This window comes from Sesamum indicum, unplaced genomic scaffold (assembly GCF_000512975.1).
Source record: "Sesamum indicum cultivar Zhongzhi No. 13 unplaced genomic scaffold, S_indicum_v1.0 scaffold00159, whole genome shotgun sequence".
Lineage (NCBI taxonomy): Eukaryota > Viridiplantae > Streptophyta > Magnoliopsida > Lamiales > Pedaliaceae > Sesamum > Sesamum indicum.
The window spans coordinates 175,524-197,576 of NW_011628066.1; the positions used below are offsets into that span (position 1 = coordinate 175,524).

A 22,053-nucleotide genomic window follows, 5' to 3' on the forward strand; every position below is an offset into this window, starting at 1 on the left:
TAGGGTGAGACCCTACTCAGACTCATACTCAAATCCAATAAATATTACTAAACCTAGGTCCAAATGCAAACCCATTAAAAAATATAAATTATATTTGGATTGAGTCAATACCCATCAATAAAATTGTGTGAAAGAGGAGAAAAGAATTTGTACCTATGAGTAGAATTTAAATTAAATCTGAAAGGGATTTCTTGAACTTGTGTTATGAGTAGCCGATTCTTTTGCTTTAACTTAAATTAAAAGTGAGAATCAAGAAAGTGTGAAATATGGGAGAAAGAATCTATGAGTGCACCAAATCGAAGAAGACATTAAAGATATCAAGTCTCGTATGTCCGACCTCACCAAACAGTCGGAGTCTATGAGTGTAGGAGACAACTCATCAAGATTGGTAGATGATACCGATAGGTCAAGAAGAACGTATGGGCATGAGGTTGAAAAATATTTTGTAGGAATGAAGGAGGATATTAAACAGTTAGAATCAGTTCTGACAACTGATGACATATCAAATGGAGTGATTTCCATATGTGGCATGAGAGGATTGGAAAAGAAAGTCTTGCTACTAAAATTTACAATGGGGAGGCCGTGGAGCGGTGCTTCAAATATCGTGCTTGGGTTTGTGTAAGTCAGCAATTTCAACCCAAAACTACTTTCCAACGACTATTAAAGCAACTTCTTCCGAATGAAAGTGAAGAGCAAGACGAAGATACATTGGTCAGAAAGTTGTACCAAGTACAAAGAGACAGAAAATGTCTCCTAGTTTTGGATGACGTTTGGGAAGTTGATCACTAGAATTGCTTAAGGCGTGCCTTTCCGATTGCAGAGGCAGATAGCAAAGTTTTGCTCACAACCAGAAATCAAAACATTGCTTCCATAGGATACGTCCACAATCTCAAGTGTTTGGATGAAGATGAAGGATGGGAGCTCCTTCAAAAGATAGCATTCCCGAACAACTATTCACAAGGTTAGTTTGTAAAATTTCTTGTTTTATTTTATTGATTTTGAATCTTCATTCTCTAGTTAGTGACAAAAGAAAAAAGAGTAATGATACTAAAGATACCATTAATAGTATATATTTAGCGAAAAAGATTATTTTGTTACGTCTAATGTCTTTTTATAGTTTTCATGATGACAAGATTGTTTGAATTTTCTTATGTAAATTTCAAGTTGATCTATATGTATGATGACAAGATTGTTTGAATTTTCTTATGTAAATTTCAAGTTGATCTATATGTATAAAATGCTATTGAATAACAATTTAAAATTTATTTCTTGATACAAAATTTGTTTAAAACGTAAAAGGAATCAAATATAAAGTTATGCATTCAGATTTATTTCTATTTTTTATTTGTTGAAAGTATAGGGTGAAATTCTCTTGCTTTGATTTGTTTTAATTACTATACATATTTATAAGAAATTCAAATTTTATAATATTTTGAATTAACTGACATTCATTGATTATGTATTCAGAGATACCTACAACTGAAATAAAGTTGTTGGAAGAATATGGATGGAAAATAGTAAAAAAATATGGTTATTTACCATTACCCATTTCAGTTATTGGAGGAACTCTACATCATGAAAAGGCATCAATAGAATGGAAAAATGTGTGTAGAAATCTTGATTCATACCTTCTACATGGGAGAGGTTTAGAGAATGACAAAGGAGTAAATCAAATACTAGATTTGAGTTACAATGTGCTCCCTTACAATCTGAAATTATATTTTTTGTATTTGGCTTGTTTTAAAGAAGATGAAGAAATAGATATAGAAAAACTATATTTACTATGGATGGCTGAAGGTATGATTTGTTCGGAAGATAAGGGAAGAGGAGAAAGTTTGAGAGATGTGGCAGAACGGTATTTATTCGAGCTAGCAAATAGGTGTGTGGTTGAAGTGGAAACAGACAAGTTGCCGCTATATAATAGATTTAAGTCATGCCGGCTTCATGATATGATACGAGATTTGTGTTTGTCAAAAGGAAAAAAAGAAGGATATCTGGAGGTTATAGATAAAAAGATGGGAGGAGAAGAGTCTTCAATTTGTAAAACAAATAGATTGGCTATCCATATGGAGGGAGTGGATAATGATCTTAGTTACAGGATTGGGGAAAATAAGAACATAAGATCTTTTCTATTCGTCAAAACAGACTGGCTAGATACATTTTTGTATAATTACATCACGTTTGGGATTTTCAAATATCTCAAAGTCTTAGTATTGGAAGGTTATACATTTGAGAATCTGAAATTGCCCAAAGGAATCGAAAAATTGAAGCTGTTGAAGCTATTGAGTCTCGAAAATAGTGGTGTGGAAGAATTGCCACCATCTATATGCAAGCTACCTTGTTTGCAGACATTTAATGTGAAAAATACAATTAGATTACCTAATTACATATACAAAATGAGGCACTTGAGGCATCTATTTCTGGGATTTCTTCATGAGAGCGTTGGAGGTGAAAAATTGAAATTCGAAGGGTTGAATGAGTTGGAGATGATAACTGGGTTCAACAGTTTGGTTGATGACATCACTCATCTTCTTAAATTGCCGAAGCTCCGAGTATTGGAAGGAAGAATTTTTTATGAAGAAAGTTTGCCAATGATTGTTGATCACATCTTAAATCATCAAGAACAATTTCGTGACGTACAACTTAATATTGACATGGTTGTTAATATGGATTCGGAAGATGGCTCAACTCTTCTCAAAAGGTTGGTGATGTGTCACTCACTATATTACTTGAGTATTGCATATTGTCGAGTGAGCAAATTACCAACTTATGAAGTTCAACTATATCAAAATATGATAGAATTGCAGCTTGTGGATACAAGGATTGAGGAAGACCAAATGAAAATACTAGAGAAGCTTCCCATGTTAAGAGTTCTTGGCTTGTGGAGCAATCCATATGTGGGCAGAGAGATGGTTTGTCGGGCAACTGGATTTCCTCAACTCAGGGAACTTGTTTTGCATGGGTTGTTGAATTTAATGGGGTGGAGAGTGGAGAAAGGAGCAATGCTCAACCTCTCTAGTCTACTTATTGCAGAATGCAGTAAATTGAAGATGATTCCAGATGAATTGGAATTCATTAATACTTTCCAAGAACTGAGAATTATATCTATGCCAGAAGAGTTTGTGAAGAGGGTAGGAGTGGTGGATGGTGAAGGAGAAGATTATCACAAAATCAAACACATACCCTTCATTGACATTTATTATTACGACTAACAATGGTGAGACAGTAGTAGTTACATTCCTCATCATCCTTTAATATTGTGTTCATGTGTTTTGGCCTCCATTGATTGTCACTACTAGTAGGAATCACGTGCGTTGCATGTGATACTTATAATCTTGACAAAATTTAGTTCATAATAATAACAATATATATAAATGTAATGTTCTTTATTTGAAAAATTACCATGCAACCTTTGATTCTAACATTGGTGTAATAATTAGTCCAATTCATCTATTTTTGTGGTAAACTGACTAAAATATTCTTGTGAATTTTGAATTATAATTTTAGTTATTTTGTAAAATTTTCTAAAAATTTTTTATGGACTAAGTTGATAATATTTCATCCACTATGTATGTTTTTTTTTCCATTATTTATTTTTTTTAGAAAAAAAGATAAAAATACATCAAGGGCAAAGTTGATAATTTTAAACCTCCATCCAAGGATTATATGATTTTATCAAATATTAAGGGGAAATTTATAATTTTTCAAACAATGAGGAGTTATTCGTAATTTTTCAAACAAAGTTGAGAATAAGAAATATAATTAAAAAAAAAATTGACACACCAAAAAAAGTGAGACACCAAAATAGTGCTCTTAATTAGTAATAAAGATAGATTGTTAAGGTTTAACTTTTAGACTTATCTTTAATTTTTGAAATAAAAAATTACTGACTTCAATTTTTTATATAACTTTTCGCAAAAGGTAAATTCATAAAATTTATCATAATTTTGGATTTTTTTTATTGCAATAAAAAAAGAGAAAATAGAGTAGACTGTTTTTTTTTTAAGTTAAATAATATATTATTATTATGTTCACAAGAGTGCAAATATTTTGTTATTCATAAAAGATAATTTTAATATATCAACATAAAAAATATAGATACATTTTTTTTCCTTTGAAAAAAGCAGGAATTTGACAATGTTATAAATTTAAGGGACTAAAGTGGTAAAATCAAACTTCAATGGACTATTTCAACCTCCAAAAAGTTAAAATTCAGCCACGTATTCAACAAAAAATAGCTTGAGGGACCAGACTAAGACAAAAATTATAAATATTTTGAAATTTTCGTAATTTTTTATATTTTTTAAATTTTTTCTGTAAATTTTTTGTATTTCTAAAATTTTTCTGTAAATTTCTGAAAATACGTTTTCAAAATTTTCTAATTTTCTGTATATTTTTGGTATTTTAATTTTTTTTTGTAAATTTTTGGTATTTTAAAAAAAAAATCTGTATGAATTTTCAGAAAAAAATTCTGAAATAATTTTTCAAAAAATTTCGAAAATATTTTCGAAAAATATTTTTACAAAATTTCTAATTTTCTGTAAATTTATACAATTTATGTAATTTATGTGCAATTTATTTTTAATTTATGCCCTTACATAATACGTAAATAACCGAAAAACATTAGACCAATATATAATCTCAATAGTAAAATTTATTTAAATAATAATGTAAATAATAAAAAATATTGGACCAAAATTTTCAATAAAACAATTTTAACATCATAATGTACACAATCACAAAAATTAGACCAATAGTTAATCACAATAATAACATTATTTAAATAATAAAAAAAATTAGATCAATATTTTCAATAATAATACTTTTAAAAAGTAATGTAAATAATCACAAAAATTGTACCAATATTCCTAATAAAAACATTTTTACATAATAATGTCAATAACAAAAAAAATTAGACCAATTTTTCCTGTAATAATATTTTTAAATAATAATTTCAATAATCTTGAAAAATAGCTAATATTCCCTGTAATAACATTATTTACATAACAATGTCAATTATCGCAAAATTAGAGAATATTCCCAACAATAACATTTTTACATAATAATGTCAGTAATCACAAAATTAGACCAATAATTCCAGTAATAATATTATATACAAAATAATATCAACAATAATGAACTTTTTGGTTCAAAGGCAAATTGAAGTTCATCCAAATAAGACATCCTAGTATAAGTACCAACACACATACACAAACTCCAGTTGAATAACATAGGTATTATGAATATTTAGCAGTCAGGACATACATGCAACTCCAAAATAGCACTTGCATCTAACGAAATCAGTTTTGTGAAACATAAACACAAAAATAGAGTGGTAAGCTCAATGAACAGATATTCTTTTTTATATACATATTAATGTGAATATTCGTAAAATTTAGACTAATATTTCTCAATAATTTGTTTAGATCATGTTTCGTGGTACACCTCCTGTGCCATGTGGTCGAGGACATGGTCGTTGTCGTGGCTTTCAACTTCTGCAAGTTTCGTCCCATGTTGGGGAAGTAGTTCTTCGACCACCCCCACCACTTGACACAACCGCACCGTCCCCTGCTCCGCGGACTCCGAATGATGTTGGAGCATCTAGAGCTACACCGACAGCTAATGACACGATACAACAGTCTGCCACCCCGACGACTGCTCACCACTACCATCAGTACCCCCACCATTAGCACGCCCAGTACATCAGCATCGATGACACGAGTTAAATTTAGTTTTCAAATTTTTTTATTATTATTTTATCTTCAAAATATCTAATATAGCATGTCCTTTTTAGGTCTGATCGCCGCTTTCACGAGCGCATCAATGCAATCGTGACGGGGACACTTTCCCCACCTGTCCCTATGTCTGAGCAGATGCTGCCAGAGTACCAGCATTTCTGGTTTCAGACCATGAAGGTAATCAATTTTAAATTAATTTGGTAATATCTAATAATCTAATTATTTAATGAATTTTACTAATGTTTGATTTAATTTTATTATTGTAGATGACCTACTTGTGGGACTGTGACAATGAGTTCATGTTCAGGGTCTTCTACATGTTGGCTGATAAGTAAATCCAAAAGGTACTTTCCATGGACGTCCATCCTAGTCAGGCCACTCCTAGGTGAACCGGGCGGCGAACTCTACGACGTCCTCAATTATGTATTGGAGGGGGGTCTTCCTCTATCGACATGCACAAGAGGAAGTTCGTAAGTAAATAATTGTATTTTAAATGCTTTACCATTATTTTATAAATAAGATGCTAAATGCCTTTTCTTCTACAGGACGCAAAGCTCGATAGGCCCCCCAAGCAGATGAAATTATTGGAGAACTGCTACAAGAAAAAAGTGGACGGCGGCTGGAGCTGGCCGAGGGCATTGGAGGTGGCGGTAAGTAGGTATTATTTTATAAAAAAAATTAATTCTTGCTTAAAAGTGTTAATAATTTTATTTGTTTTACAGGAGACATTCCAGAACCTGCTAGAGGATTGTCAGCCTTAAAGGGTTGGATATTCCAGAATCTGCTTTATTTTTTGTTATATCCAACACTCTAGTCTTTGTTATTCTTTTAGCTTTTTTTATGTGTCTATTACATATGTGTATATATATATATATATATATTGGGATTAATGGATTCAAAAGTGTCAATTCATTTCTGTTTCCAAAATATTTGAAAGCGATATGTTCTGTGGTGGCAAAGAACCAAATAAATTGGTGCAAAATATTCTTACACACATTTGTATATCTGTATAACTTTAATATAATTGCAATTCAATTTCAAACTTAAATTACTACAACATTATTTCAGCAATGAAATCTAATCCTCAAAGTGTAATAATCACTAACATTATCAATCAAGTGACATTAATCTATACCTTTATTTATATACCAAACCATTAATTATATTTTTCAGATTAAATCACACCTACCACATATATTTCTTTCAGTATTGAGTATCAATTTTAACTTCATCACTACTTTATGTTTTCAATTTTACTCAAAAACTGGAGTTGTATATAAAGAATTTTGTAAAGACAAATGGTTGATTACAATACAACAATACGCATAGATTGATGGACTCTTTAATTAATTTTCAAAAATATTATCTCTTTCTTTTTTATTTTTTTTGCCTTTTCTGGACGAATCTAATGTAGAAATTTTTTTCCATAATTAGGGTTCAACAAGAAATTGAACTTTCGCTATTTGATAAATATTTTAAAATAAATTGATGTGGAATCCATTCTTGAGGCTATAGAAATCATGCTCAATAAAGCTTTTTTTTTTTACCTTATTTTTTATATATTTTCTTACCATATTTGAAAACACTAATTTTTATACCTCAAACCAAATAAGTTTTCTTTCCTTTCTTTTTTAATGAAGATGAGATACTTTTTTCAACAAACTTAAATAATTTATGCTTTGATTTTTAAATAAATAAATCATAAATTAAACCAAACAAAAAGTCAAAACTACAAAAAAAAAAGTAGCTAAGACCGCATAAAGATCATTATAACAATTTAACCAACTAGCTTCAAATAATAAACTTAAATAATGACAAGCCCAAAAAATATTTAAAATACATTTTTAAAAAAATAACTATGAGTTTTAGTAAATTATTGTACTAAGATAGAAGTAGAAGAATAAAGGTAAAACTTTTTAGAGTTTCAAAAGTATAAAAAATATAGAATAGTTAAGGTATAAGAATAAAATAAAACTTATATGTCATGTATTATTAAAAAAAAAAAAAAAAGAAGTAGCTACAATTAGATTGGCCCGCTAACTCGACCGAGGGTTAGGAGGTCCTAGGTCATTGGGCTGGGCCTATCCTAAGTATTGATACTTGGAATCAACCCATGATTGGTCTGGATTGGACCAACCAACTTTCCTGGATTAGGTCAATCAAATTCTAGATTGACTCCCTCTTGAGCCCAACTCTTTAGGCATCTTTAGGTCAATCAATCTGCGACTAGCAACCATGAATTTAGTCCATGACCAATAGTTTAACATTAGTTTGGTGGAAGTTTCTCAATTACAAGATATAATGTGAGATCCCTATGACGAATAAAACTAAAATAATAGTAATTCTATATTTTTGGGACGCAAGCTAGGTTTTTATATCCAAATCATTTGAATATTAGAAATCCGTTTGTTAATATGATTTACTGATTTATAGTACTGAAGTAATCTTTTTCTCATCTTATTACTTTTTATTCTAAAATTTAATTATTTTCTTGGTAATTACTTATTTGTTCTTTAATCTACATATAACACTTTGTTTGTAGAAAGCTTATGCAATCACTTTACTTATCTCTAGCACCTCATGCACTAAAAAACAGAAAATAAAATTAGATATTAGTGTGCAATCACGTGCATTTTTGTTATTATGCACTTTTACATTTCTTTATCTAAAAAATGTGATATTATAATTTACATATGTATGGCAGATTGAAGTAGGAAAAAGGGAAATGTATCACATAATTGTACAAGATAATGAAGACAAGTTGGACGTAAGAGTGAAGAAAGTCCATCTCCAACAAGACGTGGACCTTCTACTGGAAATTATTGAGACAGTAAAAATCCAACCAAGATACAAGGTTCGGATATTACAAAAGAGAAAGCGCAATTTTTGAGTTATGCAAAACTAATGTAATATAACTAACATTCTTCAACCAAATTTTCATGCAATAGTACTATATTCATGATAGAGTCTCTCAAAACTTCCGCTCTTTAAAGGAGGTTGCAACTTTTATGCTCTATAGCTGTCGGAGGAATGATCTAGTGCTCGAACAGGTAAATTCTGAATGCATAAATCCATTTTATCTTTGACCAAAATTTATGTGGATATGTTTTATTTTCTATCTTTTTAACTATAGAAGATTATAAAAAATGAATGAACTATTATGTGATTTGTTCATGGCACATATTAAAACTTCCACAACATTCATGTAAGTGGAAGTAGTACAAGAAATATTACTGAGATAAAAAAGGAAATAGAAGGTATGTAGAATGTTCTACTTTAAATCATATTCATTTCTTACCAACATAATTGGTTTAGATTTGGTTGAATGTTAACTCTTATCTTTGTTATATGCTGTTATCTTAATAGGCATTCCATCAAATCCGGGCAATGAAAATCCAAATAAACATTTATAGTTAAAAAGATGGAGAGTTAGAGATCTTTGCTTGCGCTATAAACAACCCAATAATTTATTTATAGCCAATCAATTTTCTCTTTATTCTTTTCTTATTATTTTGTCAACATTTATAATTAAAAAGGAAATCTTAAATTTTGACATCTTTTCAATTTGATTAACTAATTTTTAATATCAATAAAATGATTAACTACTTATTATATTTGTTAATCAATGAAAAGTTTAATTGACTTAAATTTATTTCATTAAACAAATTCAATGGTTCGATTAAATACTTTTTCAATTACTTTAACTATAGATCAAATTATGTCTCAAACTAAGTGAGCTCGTCAATTAAATTTTTAATTCAATCTTCATTTTGAATTATCAAAAACCAAAACAAATTTATAATCATTGGAAGGGAGTAATATGATCAACTTTTTTTCTTTTGTTATGTTAAGGGACATTTTTTTTTACTATATTAATAGTATGATTTAATATTCTAAAATTCATTATTAATTATTATATACTTGCAATTCATGAAAACCTAAATATAAGTAAATTATTTTTATTGAAAATAGTTTAATAAATTATCGATATATATAGATACATAATTTCAAATTAAATCATACATTAAATAAAAATTACTAAAAGCAAGAAACTACTATAAAAGTAGACCAAATAACCATATTTATAAAACTCAAACTAAAATAAGCATGTCTTGCATCGAAATATTAATACCTCTCGTACTGTTTCTAGATCTTGTTACTCATCGTGCCCAATGCAATACTGCGTACATTTCGATTGTCCTCATGCCACTGACGAACGTCAAATATTCTCATTGCAGGAGCCCTTCCACCAAATTCCGAGGTAGAGACTAATCCAGCACATTAGTCAGGTTCTTGAAATCGATGACTATCACTTAGTGTATTTCCCATCCAATTTCAATAGTTTGTTCCACTAAATTTATTAGAATCAAGTATGATTTTCAGTGGATTCTTAGGCATCTATTAATAAATAGAAAAATTAGTAGATTATCATAATATTATGTTCAAGTTAAGGACTTGGACTTCAGTCATTAACCCTCTCATTATTTCTATGAAAGACCATCACTCTCAAATGGTGTTTTCGGAAACTTTTTCCTAGTGGGCTTGGGGTTCACAAACAAAGTTCTCCATACCCCACGTTTAGGATTCACATGGAAATAACAATGTAGGACACATCAAATACCATTCTTGACCTATGAGATCCCCAAGATATTTAGCCTCACCTTTTTCAAGTGATTACGAGGACTCCAAGCGAGTGACCTTACAAAGTGTCATACTCGACCCATCAACCGAATCATAGTGTAGACTATCTATCCCCACGACTCATGACACTAGGAAATAGGTGTGTGTTCGTTCACGACAATAGTGCAGGTTCATTTCAGTCCAAATGTGCTAGGACTCTTAAGACCACGTATGGATGAAATCACCTTCCTCATTACCTTATCGTGGATGGAAGAAATGGTATAACAATCTTTTGTTTATTTTCATTTTATGGTCTAATATTTTAACTTGGTTAAACCAAGTGATAGTCATTTGTTATTTATATGACCCAGACATTGTCACATTTTAGTATTTTGTATGCATAATATTCTAAATATTAACAACATTAATTAAAATGCATCGCATGTGAAAAAAAGCGTACACGCCTGTTGGATGATCACAAGCCCAATAACCTATGCGGTGCACTGAGCCCGTGGTGGATCTTTGGTAGTCTAGGGTAGGCCCTACGCTATTACAAAATATTAAAACCCATTAACATATTACAGGCCTTGTAATCTTTCTTTATTTCTTCATCTACTTCGTAGGCACCATCCTTCAGGCTTCTTTTCGATGGATTTCTATGGGCCAACCTATGGCCTATTTCATGGGCCTTCATCATATGGGCTTGCTCTCTTCGATTATTATAAAAAATAAAAGTAAACGTCTCTCTAACCTATTGAAATGAAACCTCAAACAAAAGTTAGGGGGAGTACATAAATAAGGAGAAAGCAAGCCTTAAAATAGTTAGGCTAAAAATGAAGAGATAAGAAAATAATATATGTAGGCCCCAAAATAATAGAAAAGAAACCATCCATAAGGTCCAAATGGCTTTGTGATCATCCATGTTACCAATTAACAAAAAAACACATTTATTTCGAAAATAAACAAGCACAAAAACAACGCAAACCATGCATTATAATAATGATATCCAATATCATATATTAATCACATATCCAATTCAATGAATTTTACATTAAAAATAATGCAACTTAACTATGGATATAAGTGCAACCCCATGCAAACAAATAGTTCTTGTTCGAAAATCCATTAAAATTAATTTTACAAATTTAAGGTTGGAGAATACCAAATTTTAAAAAAAATTAAATACGCCAAAATTAACTATTTTCGAAAAATATGCAAAAATTCTGAAAAAACATAAACATGTAGTCCAGATGACCAACCGACCCAACCTGCCGTAGCTAGGCTCACGCACGCAGACACCCCTGCCAGATGTGCTCGTGTCATAGCCGGCATTAGCAGACAGGGCTCCGCGCACGTGTTGTGTGTACGCCCGCACGCATAGGCCCGCTCCTACCAGCATTCACGCTGACAAGAACGCTGGCCAAATTGCGTGAGCAAGGCTCTCGCTGCCAGCTGCACCTTGCCAGCCAGTAATCGGCCAGTAGACAGCAACACATCTACTGCTGTTTTTTTATTTTTGTGAAACTTTTTATTTTTCTTTTTCTGGAATACTTGAAACAACAAAAATCAATTATATTTGAAAATTTTCAAATTTCAAAAAATTCTCCTGCCCAAAATCAAATGCATAGTTAAAACATCTAAAACCTTAGTTCTAGAGATGTAATTAAGACCAAAAATCAAGCTTCCAAAGCCGATCAAAATATATTATCATGCACATCCGTATTAAACATGTTAAATTCTAGGTCTATACACCGATTCGTGCTCTGATACCACTTCAAGAGCGAAAGCTCAAAAAGTTAAAAAATAATAATTTAACATACAATTAAATCTCAAAAAAGGGGTGTACCCATAATCTTTTTTAGGGCATCTGGTGTAAAAACAAAACAAAGGAGGCAAGAGTTCTGCTAAAAATAAATAAGAGGGACGAAAATACTAAATGAGATTTTTACACCTTTCTATTTTTATCATTCAGCTAAAAGCTTTGATTCGTTGTTCCGGATCCGTTCATAGTGATATCTCGATCTGGAGACCATCTAAACACTAACGCACCAACAATGTGGAGATTTTGTTCTAGAAAAACCTCCATGGAAGTGCAAAGAATCCACAATGTTATTGATTAACGTCTGATCTCTTGTTCCTCTTTCTATCTTTGAGATCTTGCGCGGTTTTTTTGAGAGAAAATACGAGAAAAATTTTCATGGGTATGCGTGTGCAGCAGCTGCTGGTTGGCTATAAGGATTTCAGAGGCTTTATATGTGACATATGCACAAGATACAGAGGAGTCTTGATCTAGCAAGACTCCAACTACCATCTAACACATCTAAGCTACCTTGTGGTTGATTGGTGCACCGTAGGACACGAATTCGGCCAAACCACACCCAAGGAGGTGTTTCCTCCTTAACTTAGCCATGGTCTAACCAAGGTCTTGGGCTTGCATTTGAATGGACTGGCTCTAGATTAATTAAAATTAAATCAAGTCCACTGTAATGGACTTTAAATCAAACCTAGTTTAATTTATAAGCTAACATTAAAATATCTTTTAATCCAATTAAAGGATCCAACCCTTTTATTATCTCTCTATCAATTTATAAATTAGACCAGGTCCAATAAAATTAGTCCAATTAATTTTAATGGCTAACTTGAAATTCTAATTAATCTAATTTATTAAACTTTATGTGATCCATCCAATGGATATATCTACATAAATAAGCTTTGTCATTATTTGCTAGAAACGTAACCCTGGGAACACCTGTATACTAAAAAAAAAAGAAACAAATTTTGTTGAAGCGAGTGACCTTACTTAGTGTCAGACTCGACCTATCAACCGAATCGTAGTGTAGACTATCTCCCCCCACGACTTATGATACTAGGAAATAAGTGTGTATTCACTTTGTTAACAATAATAGTGCAGCTTCATTTTACTCCAAACGTGCCACAACTCGTGAAACCACGTATGGATGAAATCAACTTCCTCATTACATTATCGTGGATGAAAGGAATGAAATAACAATCCTTTGTTTATTTTCATTTTCGGGTCTAATATTTTAACTTGGTCAAACCAAGCGATAGTCATTTGTAATATATATGACCCAAACCTCATCATGTTTTAGTATTTTGTATGCATAATATTCTAAATATTAACACCATTAATAATGCATGGCATCCGAAAAAAAACGTACACGCCTGTTGGTAATTTTGTCGGAAAATATTCCATCCTCACCAGAATTTGGTAATTTTGTTATTTGTTCACTAGGATGCATATTCCGATAGTTTCTTTGGTTTCTGGTCAATGGTTCTTTCGAGAAAACCATCGGAATTTATTTCCGAAGCCTAATTTTCAGATTGAAGCTTTTTCCGTTGGCAAAACCATTGAAACCTGTGTCAAGCCGTCTAAAATTCCACCGCTATAAATATATGAACTCATAGTGTAAAGAGCTCAAAAGTAACTTTGTCAAATAAAATAAAATAAAAGTTAATTGAGTCTTTTGAAATGAAAATTTCATTGCATGGATTTTTTAAATTACAAAACTCAGTCCCTTTAAAATACCAGCCCTTCTAATTAGCATAGGGGACTAAAAATATTTTAGTCCAATTTTTTCTTTTGTGTTCCAATGAAAAAATTGTAGCAATTGAATCGTCCTTATTGTTTTAGCATTTTTTAAGTATCTATTATATATATATATATATATTGCGATTAATGGATTCAAAAGTGTATTGATTTTTCTTTTCAAAATATTTGAAAGTGATATATATTTCTTGCACACATTAGTTTATCTGTATAACTTCAATATAATTGCAATTAAATTTCAAACTTAAATTTCTGGAATCTAGTTCATGAATGAAATCCAATCTTCAAAGGGTAATAATCATTAAAGTTATGAATTAGGTAAGTGACTTTAATTTATACCTATCTTTTATATACCAAACCATTAATTATATACCACATATATTTGTTTCAAAATTTCCACCCTTTGAAACCGAATTCCAAAAGATCCTTAGATAAAAATATTGTCCAATTTCAACAAAACCCAGAATGGTTGAACTGTTAAGAAAGGTATACATGATTAATTTTTCATTTTTGAGTATCGATTTTAACTTCATCACTACTTTAAGTTTTCAATCTTACTAAAAATTTGAGTTGTATATAAGAATTTTGTAAAGATAAATGGTTGATTACAATACAACAATATGTACAAATTGATGAACTCTCTAATTAATTTTCATAGATATTATCTCTCATGTTTTTTGCCATTTCTGGAGGAATCTGATATAGAATATAATTTATTGTATTGTATTCATAGATAGCATGAATATATATTTTCTTTCTAAAAATGATTCATGTCTAATTATTACAATAATATTAAGTAAAGACAAACCAAAAAAGAAGAAATTAGTAGAAAAATATTATGAGAAAAAGACAGAACGTCAATTCCAAGGCTTCTGCTATCCCGAATCGAGTTTTGTTATTTGAAACACTCACACATACACACACAACATTTACTCACACTCTCTCATTCAACCACTCACACTTCACATTTGCTCACACCTTTTCTCCCTCAACACACTCACTGCAAAACATCGTGCAAGTCCATAAAGTACTACGCTCAAGAGCCCTAGGAATGTTACATCTGATTCCTTCGGTATCCAAGAAATGGCAGAAACTCCATAAATGTAAGATGAATTCTACGCAGGCAACTCCATTATTCCTTTTCTCAAGCATTTGATTCTTTATTTTTCCTTCTTTAATTCCTTATTCTGAATCGATTTGTTAATTCGTCATCATGTATAATGTGCCAACAGAATTCTTCAAGAACATACACTAAAGATTTTGGCCGGATAATTTCATCCAACCCAAATTCAAATATATCATGTGAAGATTCCGGTGTGCTATCGCCGGATCCCATCTCTTGTGCTCTGTGAGCAAGTTTAACGGAGCCTCAGGTACATATTTAATTATTTTAAATTAACTTTCTTTGCGGTCAAAGTTTTAAAAAATAAATATTTAAATTTTAATATATTAAGAAGTATTTTCCGTAATTAGGGTTCAGCAAGAGATTCAACTTTATTTATTTGATAAATATTTTAAAATAAATTCATGTGGAACTCCTTGTTGAGGCTGTACAAATCATACTCAGTAAAACTTGTCTTTTTCTAATTTACCTTATGTTTTGATATATTTTCTTACCATGACCGTGCCATATCTTATATAGCGTATGGGGTACAGCTCTGGATGGCGCCATGTTGAAGAACTTGGCCGCTGTCTCAAGAGCGTATCCCCAGAAGGACATGGGCAATTCAATAAACCTCTTCATGGATTTAACCATGTCCAACAGGGTTCGACTTCTCCTTTCGGCCACGCCGTTAAGCTGTGGCGTTCTAGGAGTCCATTGAGAGAGAATTCCATTCTTTGTTAAGTAATCCATGAAATCACCACTTAAATATTCTCCACCTCGGTCAGACTCAATGAAAGGCTTTGATCTTATGGCAAGTGTGATTATCTACTTCAAGTCTGAATTCTTTAAATATTCCAAATGCCTTAAACATGTACCTCATGAGCTAAAAATAACCATACCGTGAGTGAATATAGATAAAGGTTACGGAGTACGAGTATCTTCTTATAGCCAGAATATTTAGTGGTGCACAGACGTCTGTGTGGATTAAGTCCAACAAACTAATGGCAAGCGTGACAAACAAAAAGTTTCTTGGTCATTTTGCCTTTTAGTCAGGACTCACAAGTTGATAGTTTTCCCAAGTCATTTACCTCTAGACTCCTTCATTCTACCAACTTCCTCATGCTTTCTATGGAGATATGACCTAACTTATATGCCAAATCTGTGCATTTTCATGATTATCTAAGTTTTGTTTGTGTTGGGTAGTTATAATCCAATTTAACTATTGGAAAATATAAAAACCATTCGTTAATGTATCAGGCAGATGAAGGTTATTATCAATCATCAAATAAATATTATTTTTATTAATCTCAAATGCATAACAATCATTGTCCCAAACAAGAATGGAACTAATAATTTTTATCATGATTTGTACATAATAACAGTTCTTTAATGCTATCCCAATATGATCACTTATACCTAAGTTGAGAGATCCCACCGATGTCACAGCAACGACCTTGTCATCACCGAGCCTTGGATCATCTCATCCTTACTTAGCCTTCTGCTTCTTTCCAACACCTGCAAATTATTGCAGATGTTAGCTCCACAACCAGTATGCAATACTCAAGAACCAGAATTAGTTTTCATATTTATTTCAATACAAACGTACTTGGGTTGGAGAGAAGTTGTGGGTACTCCCTCTTCTAATGCCCCTTTCCCTCTTCTAATGCCCCTTTGCCCTCGACCGCTGTGAACTGTTGTTCTTCATTTTCCTTTGCTCTTTCTCACCGGTGCAACAGGGGCGGTTGGAGCGCTAGCAGTGGCTGCGATGGCTTTTCTTTTTCCTTCTTCCTCTTCCACCGCCCGGCCCTCTTGCCTTTCGCCTTGGAGGTTGAAGCCTCTCCTATTGGTAACATAGGTGCAGACTTGTAGGTCATTGCCTCGTATTAGACCAGCATATTAATTAACTCATGAATAGACTTTTTAAGTCAATTCATGTTGTAGTTTATGATAAATGGGTCATAGGAGGGAGGAAGTGATTGGAGGATCACATGGATATACGTGTCATTGTCAAGCCCAGCTTTGATGTCTTCGTGCTTCTGCCCGAGGGATAACATCTTGATCGCATGACTTTGCATAGAAGATCCTTCAGTCATCTTTGTCCTAAAAAATATTTTTCTAGCAGCACTCAAATATTACTATCAGGAATCATACAAACTTCGATCATGTGAAGCATTATCGAGGGAACGATTTCCAGCCTATCATATTGCTTTTGGATGTCATTGGTCAGTGAAGCTAATATGTTACTGTGACCTTGTTGTTGTCCTTATGCAACTTCTCGAACGTCACATGCTCTTTGGGCGAAGACCCTTCCGGTAAGGTCATCGGGAGCGACTTGTCCAAGATATAGTCTGGTTCTCGAAACCTAGGACAATCGTTAGATTTTGCAGCCAGCTGTTGTAGTACGTGCTATTGAATTTATTAGTCTCCATTATCAGGGTTAGGGGTTCTTAGACATGTTCTACAATATAGAATTAAATAGATTTCAACATATAATAGTAATATTATTGATAAGTTCAAGACATGGTCTTTTAGTCTTTAACTCTCTCATTATTTATAAGAACGTCCACCACTCTCAAGTGGAGTTTTGGGAAATCCTTTCCTAGTGGGCTTGGGATCCAGAAGAACAATATACCATGCCCTTACCTCTTCACACGATCCTGAGGAGGGCAAGCAAATCATGTTACTCAATGTTAGGCTCGACCTATCAACCAAATCACACCTCAATCGTCGCCCCCCACGACTCGTGAGAAAGGAAAATGCTGAACATGTTCTTTGTTCACAATAATGTTGTACCTTTCCTCTATTCCAAACTATGCCAGGGCATGTGAGACCACACATGGGCAACTGTATCTTCCTCACCACATTTTTGTGGATGGAAGGCTTGGTCAGATCAAGACAATCTCGATCCAAGTCCATTTTGGGCCTAATATTTAACTTGGTCCAATCAAGTAAGAGTTAATGTTTGGGTGTCTGACCAAGACCTCATCACATAATTTTATAGCATGCAAAACATCAAATGCTAAAGCAATAAAGAAATCACCGCATGCAACATAATTAAGCATACCCGCCTGGGATGATCACAAGCGCTACCTATGCGACTTACTGAGCCCGCAGTGAGTCTATGGTCAGTCTAAGGTGGCCCTATCCTATTACAAAGTAATATTACCCATTAACATTAGATGGACCTTGTAATTTCTTCTTGGGCCTCCTTATCCTTGGACCTTCTTCTACATGGGCTAGCTTTAAAATAAAAATCCCTACAAAAAAATTCCTATATTACTCTTATTACAACTGAAAAGAAACCCCAATCAGGAGTTGGGGTGAGTGCGTAAGGAAGGAGATAGCAGTCCTCATTATTCCAAGATTAAAAATGAGAGGGAGAGAGAAGAAACATTACAAGGGCATACGAGCCCAACCATAAACTTAAATTTACAAAAGGTCGAATGTAATATTATACTCCAGGATATCCAATATCACAAAAATTAATTTTACGAAGAAAACAGAAGCTTCAAATTTGCAATCAAAACGATGATCGAAAAATATGTGCATTGGCCAATTAATTATTAAATTTTAATTTTAGAAAAAAAATCACTTTTGTCCCAAACAATTAAAACAGTCGTTTGTCAGCCCCGCAGCACGCACTATCGTCGTTGCCTGCGCGTGTGCTCTAGCCCTCTCCCAGCATGCGCGCACGTGGCTGCAGTGCAGGGTGCTCATGCGCGCGCTTCCTCTCTGCTTGCGCAAGTATGGTCGCGTAAACACTATGCCCCAGCAACGGCAGTGCTGGGGCGATTTTTTTCCTATATTTTGTGTTGAATGTAAAACAACAAAAAAAAAGCATAAATACAGAAAATTTCAACTTTTCACATGCTTGAATCATCCAATTAATTGCAAAAACCAAACGAGCTATTTTCATTATATAAATTATTAACGAAAAGACTTACAACATGCTTCAAAAACCGTGAAAGTTAACAACATGCAAACATCACATAACCATCAGCCCCTACATCGAACCGTGCTCTAATCGAAAGAATCAGCATGGCCCGGGAATGCGGCGGAAGGGTGAAATAAAAAAACTAAAACGGTTCAAAAGGGTCTTCCCTTTGTAATTCTCTGGCGTTCAGTGTTTGTCAAAAGCATAATAATCAACACATAAACATGCTAGAAAAGTGGCTAGGGGATGAAACAAAAAAGCATAGAAATAAAATATGAAACTTTACCTTTTTATTTCTATATTTGAGCGGCAACATGCGTTGTTCCCTTTACGTTCTCCCGTTCCATTCACTGGAGAATTTAAACGGGAATTCCTCTAAATTGTCCACACCACAAAATGTAATAGATATAATTCAAACTAGGATTCCTATACACACTCATGCATATAACCTTCAAACATGAAGAATTAACCACTCCATTAAGTTCATCATGGTAAAGAGTTTCAACTCCTTAACTTGCTCCAACCTCCCTCGAATGGGGTTGGACTTCAAGTATGCACCGAACAAAATTTAATCAAATTAAATCAAGCCCAACCAAAGTCCATTGGATAATAATTAATTAAGTTAATTTTAGCCCAACAAAGTCCAAAGATTCATTTAATCCAATTAAATAAATCTAAACAGAAATACTAATTAATTGATCGAATCAATTAATTAAGCCAAACCTAATAAATTAATGTAATTAATTTAAAGGTGCTAATTCCAAAATTAGTTAATCCTATTAATTAGTTTTTTAGCAATCCATCAAATGAATTATTAAATAAATGATCGAATCGTTTATATATTCTCCTTGAATTTAATTTAATCCAATTAAATTAATTCATTTCTTCTCAAATTAATTCTAAATTAATTTTACCAATTCCATAGTGATTTGTGTCTGACTCTTTAGATTCACCCTCAGCTAGACTTGAGAATTATGTCAAACACAATTAATTAATTAAATCTATTTTGATTAATTATTTTTAATTGACCATTAATAAAAAACGCCCGTCACCATGGGTGGCCGTTTAGCAACAATCCATGGCACCAGAGACTAGGTGAATGTTGGCGTGAACATTTAGGCTCTTGAGTTCCATACAGGTATGGTCCTTCCATCGACCATCTCTCGACCTTAGTATAGGGCATGGAATTGGGCGTCGGTTCCCATCCTAGGCCAGGCAACTATGTAGAATATTTGAGATGTCTATACTCTATTGATCGACAAAAGAAACTATTTTCTATTCGACCAATCATTATGGTCACAGACTTGGAGAGTCTAAACCATCTTAGAGCGTGTAGAAGATATATCCGGATAGATTCTATCTTCAAATCCACCATCCTCAATATATAATGCGACTATACCGGATAAGGCTTATAATGACTACATCGAAGACACAGTCATTTCTCGTCAGATTCAAGATATAGCCATCATATATATGCAGCTGCCATGATTCCTCAAGTCCAATGATTAGTGCAAGTCTTTATAGGCCTCTCGATGCCCAGTCTCGAGGTCCTCGACGAACGCTTCAAACCAACCCTCAGAAGTTGATTTAATAGCTGCCATCCAATGCGCAGTCCAACTGCATGGGTTATTCAATTAATCTGTGGGCATTGTTCTGACGTTAAAACACCGTTTAACATAAATAGTGAGCACAAAAAACACATGGTTCCATAGATGTATGCTTACTACATTCATAGAGATTGCTAAATGGTTCTCAAAACTGTCAATCTAATTGGCTTTCGGGTCACCATTTCAAACATTGATACTACTTGAAGGATCCTGTGGTACGGTCCACGAACACGCTAGCGAAGCGGCAAATAAGAAGCATAATAACAAAATTTAAACACATAAAATAACGAATTCAAGGGGTGTAACCTTGGAGTTCACGGACGTTTTATGTATAGTAAAAAAAATCATAAATGAGGCTAATCTGGAATCACAAAAATCAAAAAATAGAAAGGGTGGAAAACGTTACCTTTGTTTTTCTAACATTTGGTTGAAATGTTCTTCACTTGAGACTCTAATACTGGAACCCTATAATTCGTTAATACCGCATCGGAATTGGAATCTCAATATTCTCTTTACTAGAAGAGAACAAGAGAAAAAATCACTCCAAGTGCAAGAGAGAGAGGGGCGGCCGAGAGGTAGGTGAGGAACGAATGGACCTTTTTGTGTTGTGTAATAATGTGATAATAAAATATTTTTCAAATATTATGTATCATATATATATATCTATATCTTGTATTGATAATGAAAAATATTTCTAGATTTATTCTTTTATCTACAAGGCATATTTCTCTTTATTCCAAATAAAGAGATCCCCAATAATGGCTACAATTGCACTTTCCAGAATTAAAATTTGTTGACCATTTGTTTCCTTCTATGGAATTTTCATGGGCTCAAAATTAATGGGCTTGGCCAATTTTTACAAAGAAAAATACGAGTCCAATGAATTGTTAAATCCAATTTTAATAAAAATCCATTTAGTTGAGCCAACTTGTGTTTAATATAATTAAATAGATAAGCCCAAATTGTCTTTATTAATTAATAAGATCCAACTTATTACATAATAAGGACAAACTGAATATAAATTAATGTCATTAATATATGGTTGAGTCTAATCCATCCAATCAATCTCTCTTTATAAGGAATCCAATTAGTTGTGGAATTAATTCAAAATTAATTTCTTGTTTCTTTTCGGTGATTTGTGTGTGACTCTTTAGGTTCACCTTTCAGCTAGACTTGGGCTAGTGTCTAACAGTATTATTAATTAAATCTAATTTAATTAATAACTCACCGTCCTCACTACATACTCCGACTGCACTGGGCAAGGCTTATGATGATCATGTCTATGACACAATCACCTCTTGCTCAGATACCAGAGATAGTCTTCGTATGCACGTGACTGCAATGATTCTTCAAGTCTGAGGACTACTCTCGTACTATAGAAGCCGGTCATTCAAGTCATACCGTCCAAGCCTCCAAAGCTTTCATATAACGATCCCGCCAGTCAGTTCAGTTGATTCAATAGCTAGTCAATCAACCCATCA

General features: G+C 32.8%; 1 protein-coding gene across 1 annotated transcript; it reads left to right on the forward strand.

Annotated features, from left to right (window-relative positions):
- The first annotated feature begins 1,787 nt into the window (after positions 1 to 1,787).
- Positions 1,788 to 3,212, forward strand: LOC105179444 (probable disease resistance RPP8-like protein 2). The gene has a single exon (XM_011103059.1). It carries the CDS (start codon positions 1,788 to 1,790, stop codon positions 3,210 to 3,212), a length of 1,425 nt encoding a protein of 474 aa, XP_011101361.1.
- Positions 3,213 to 22,053: the final 18,841 nt, after the last annotated feature.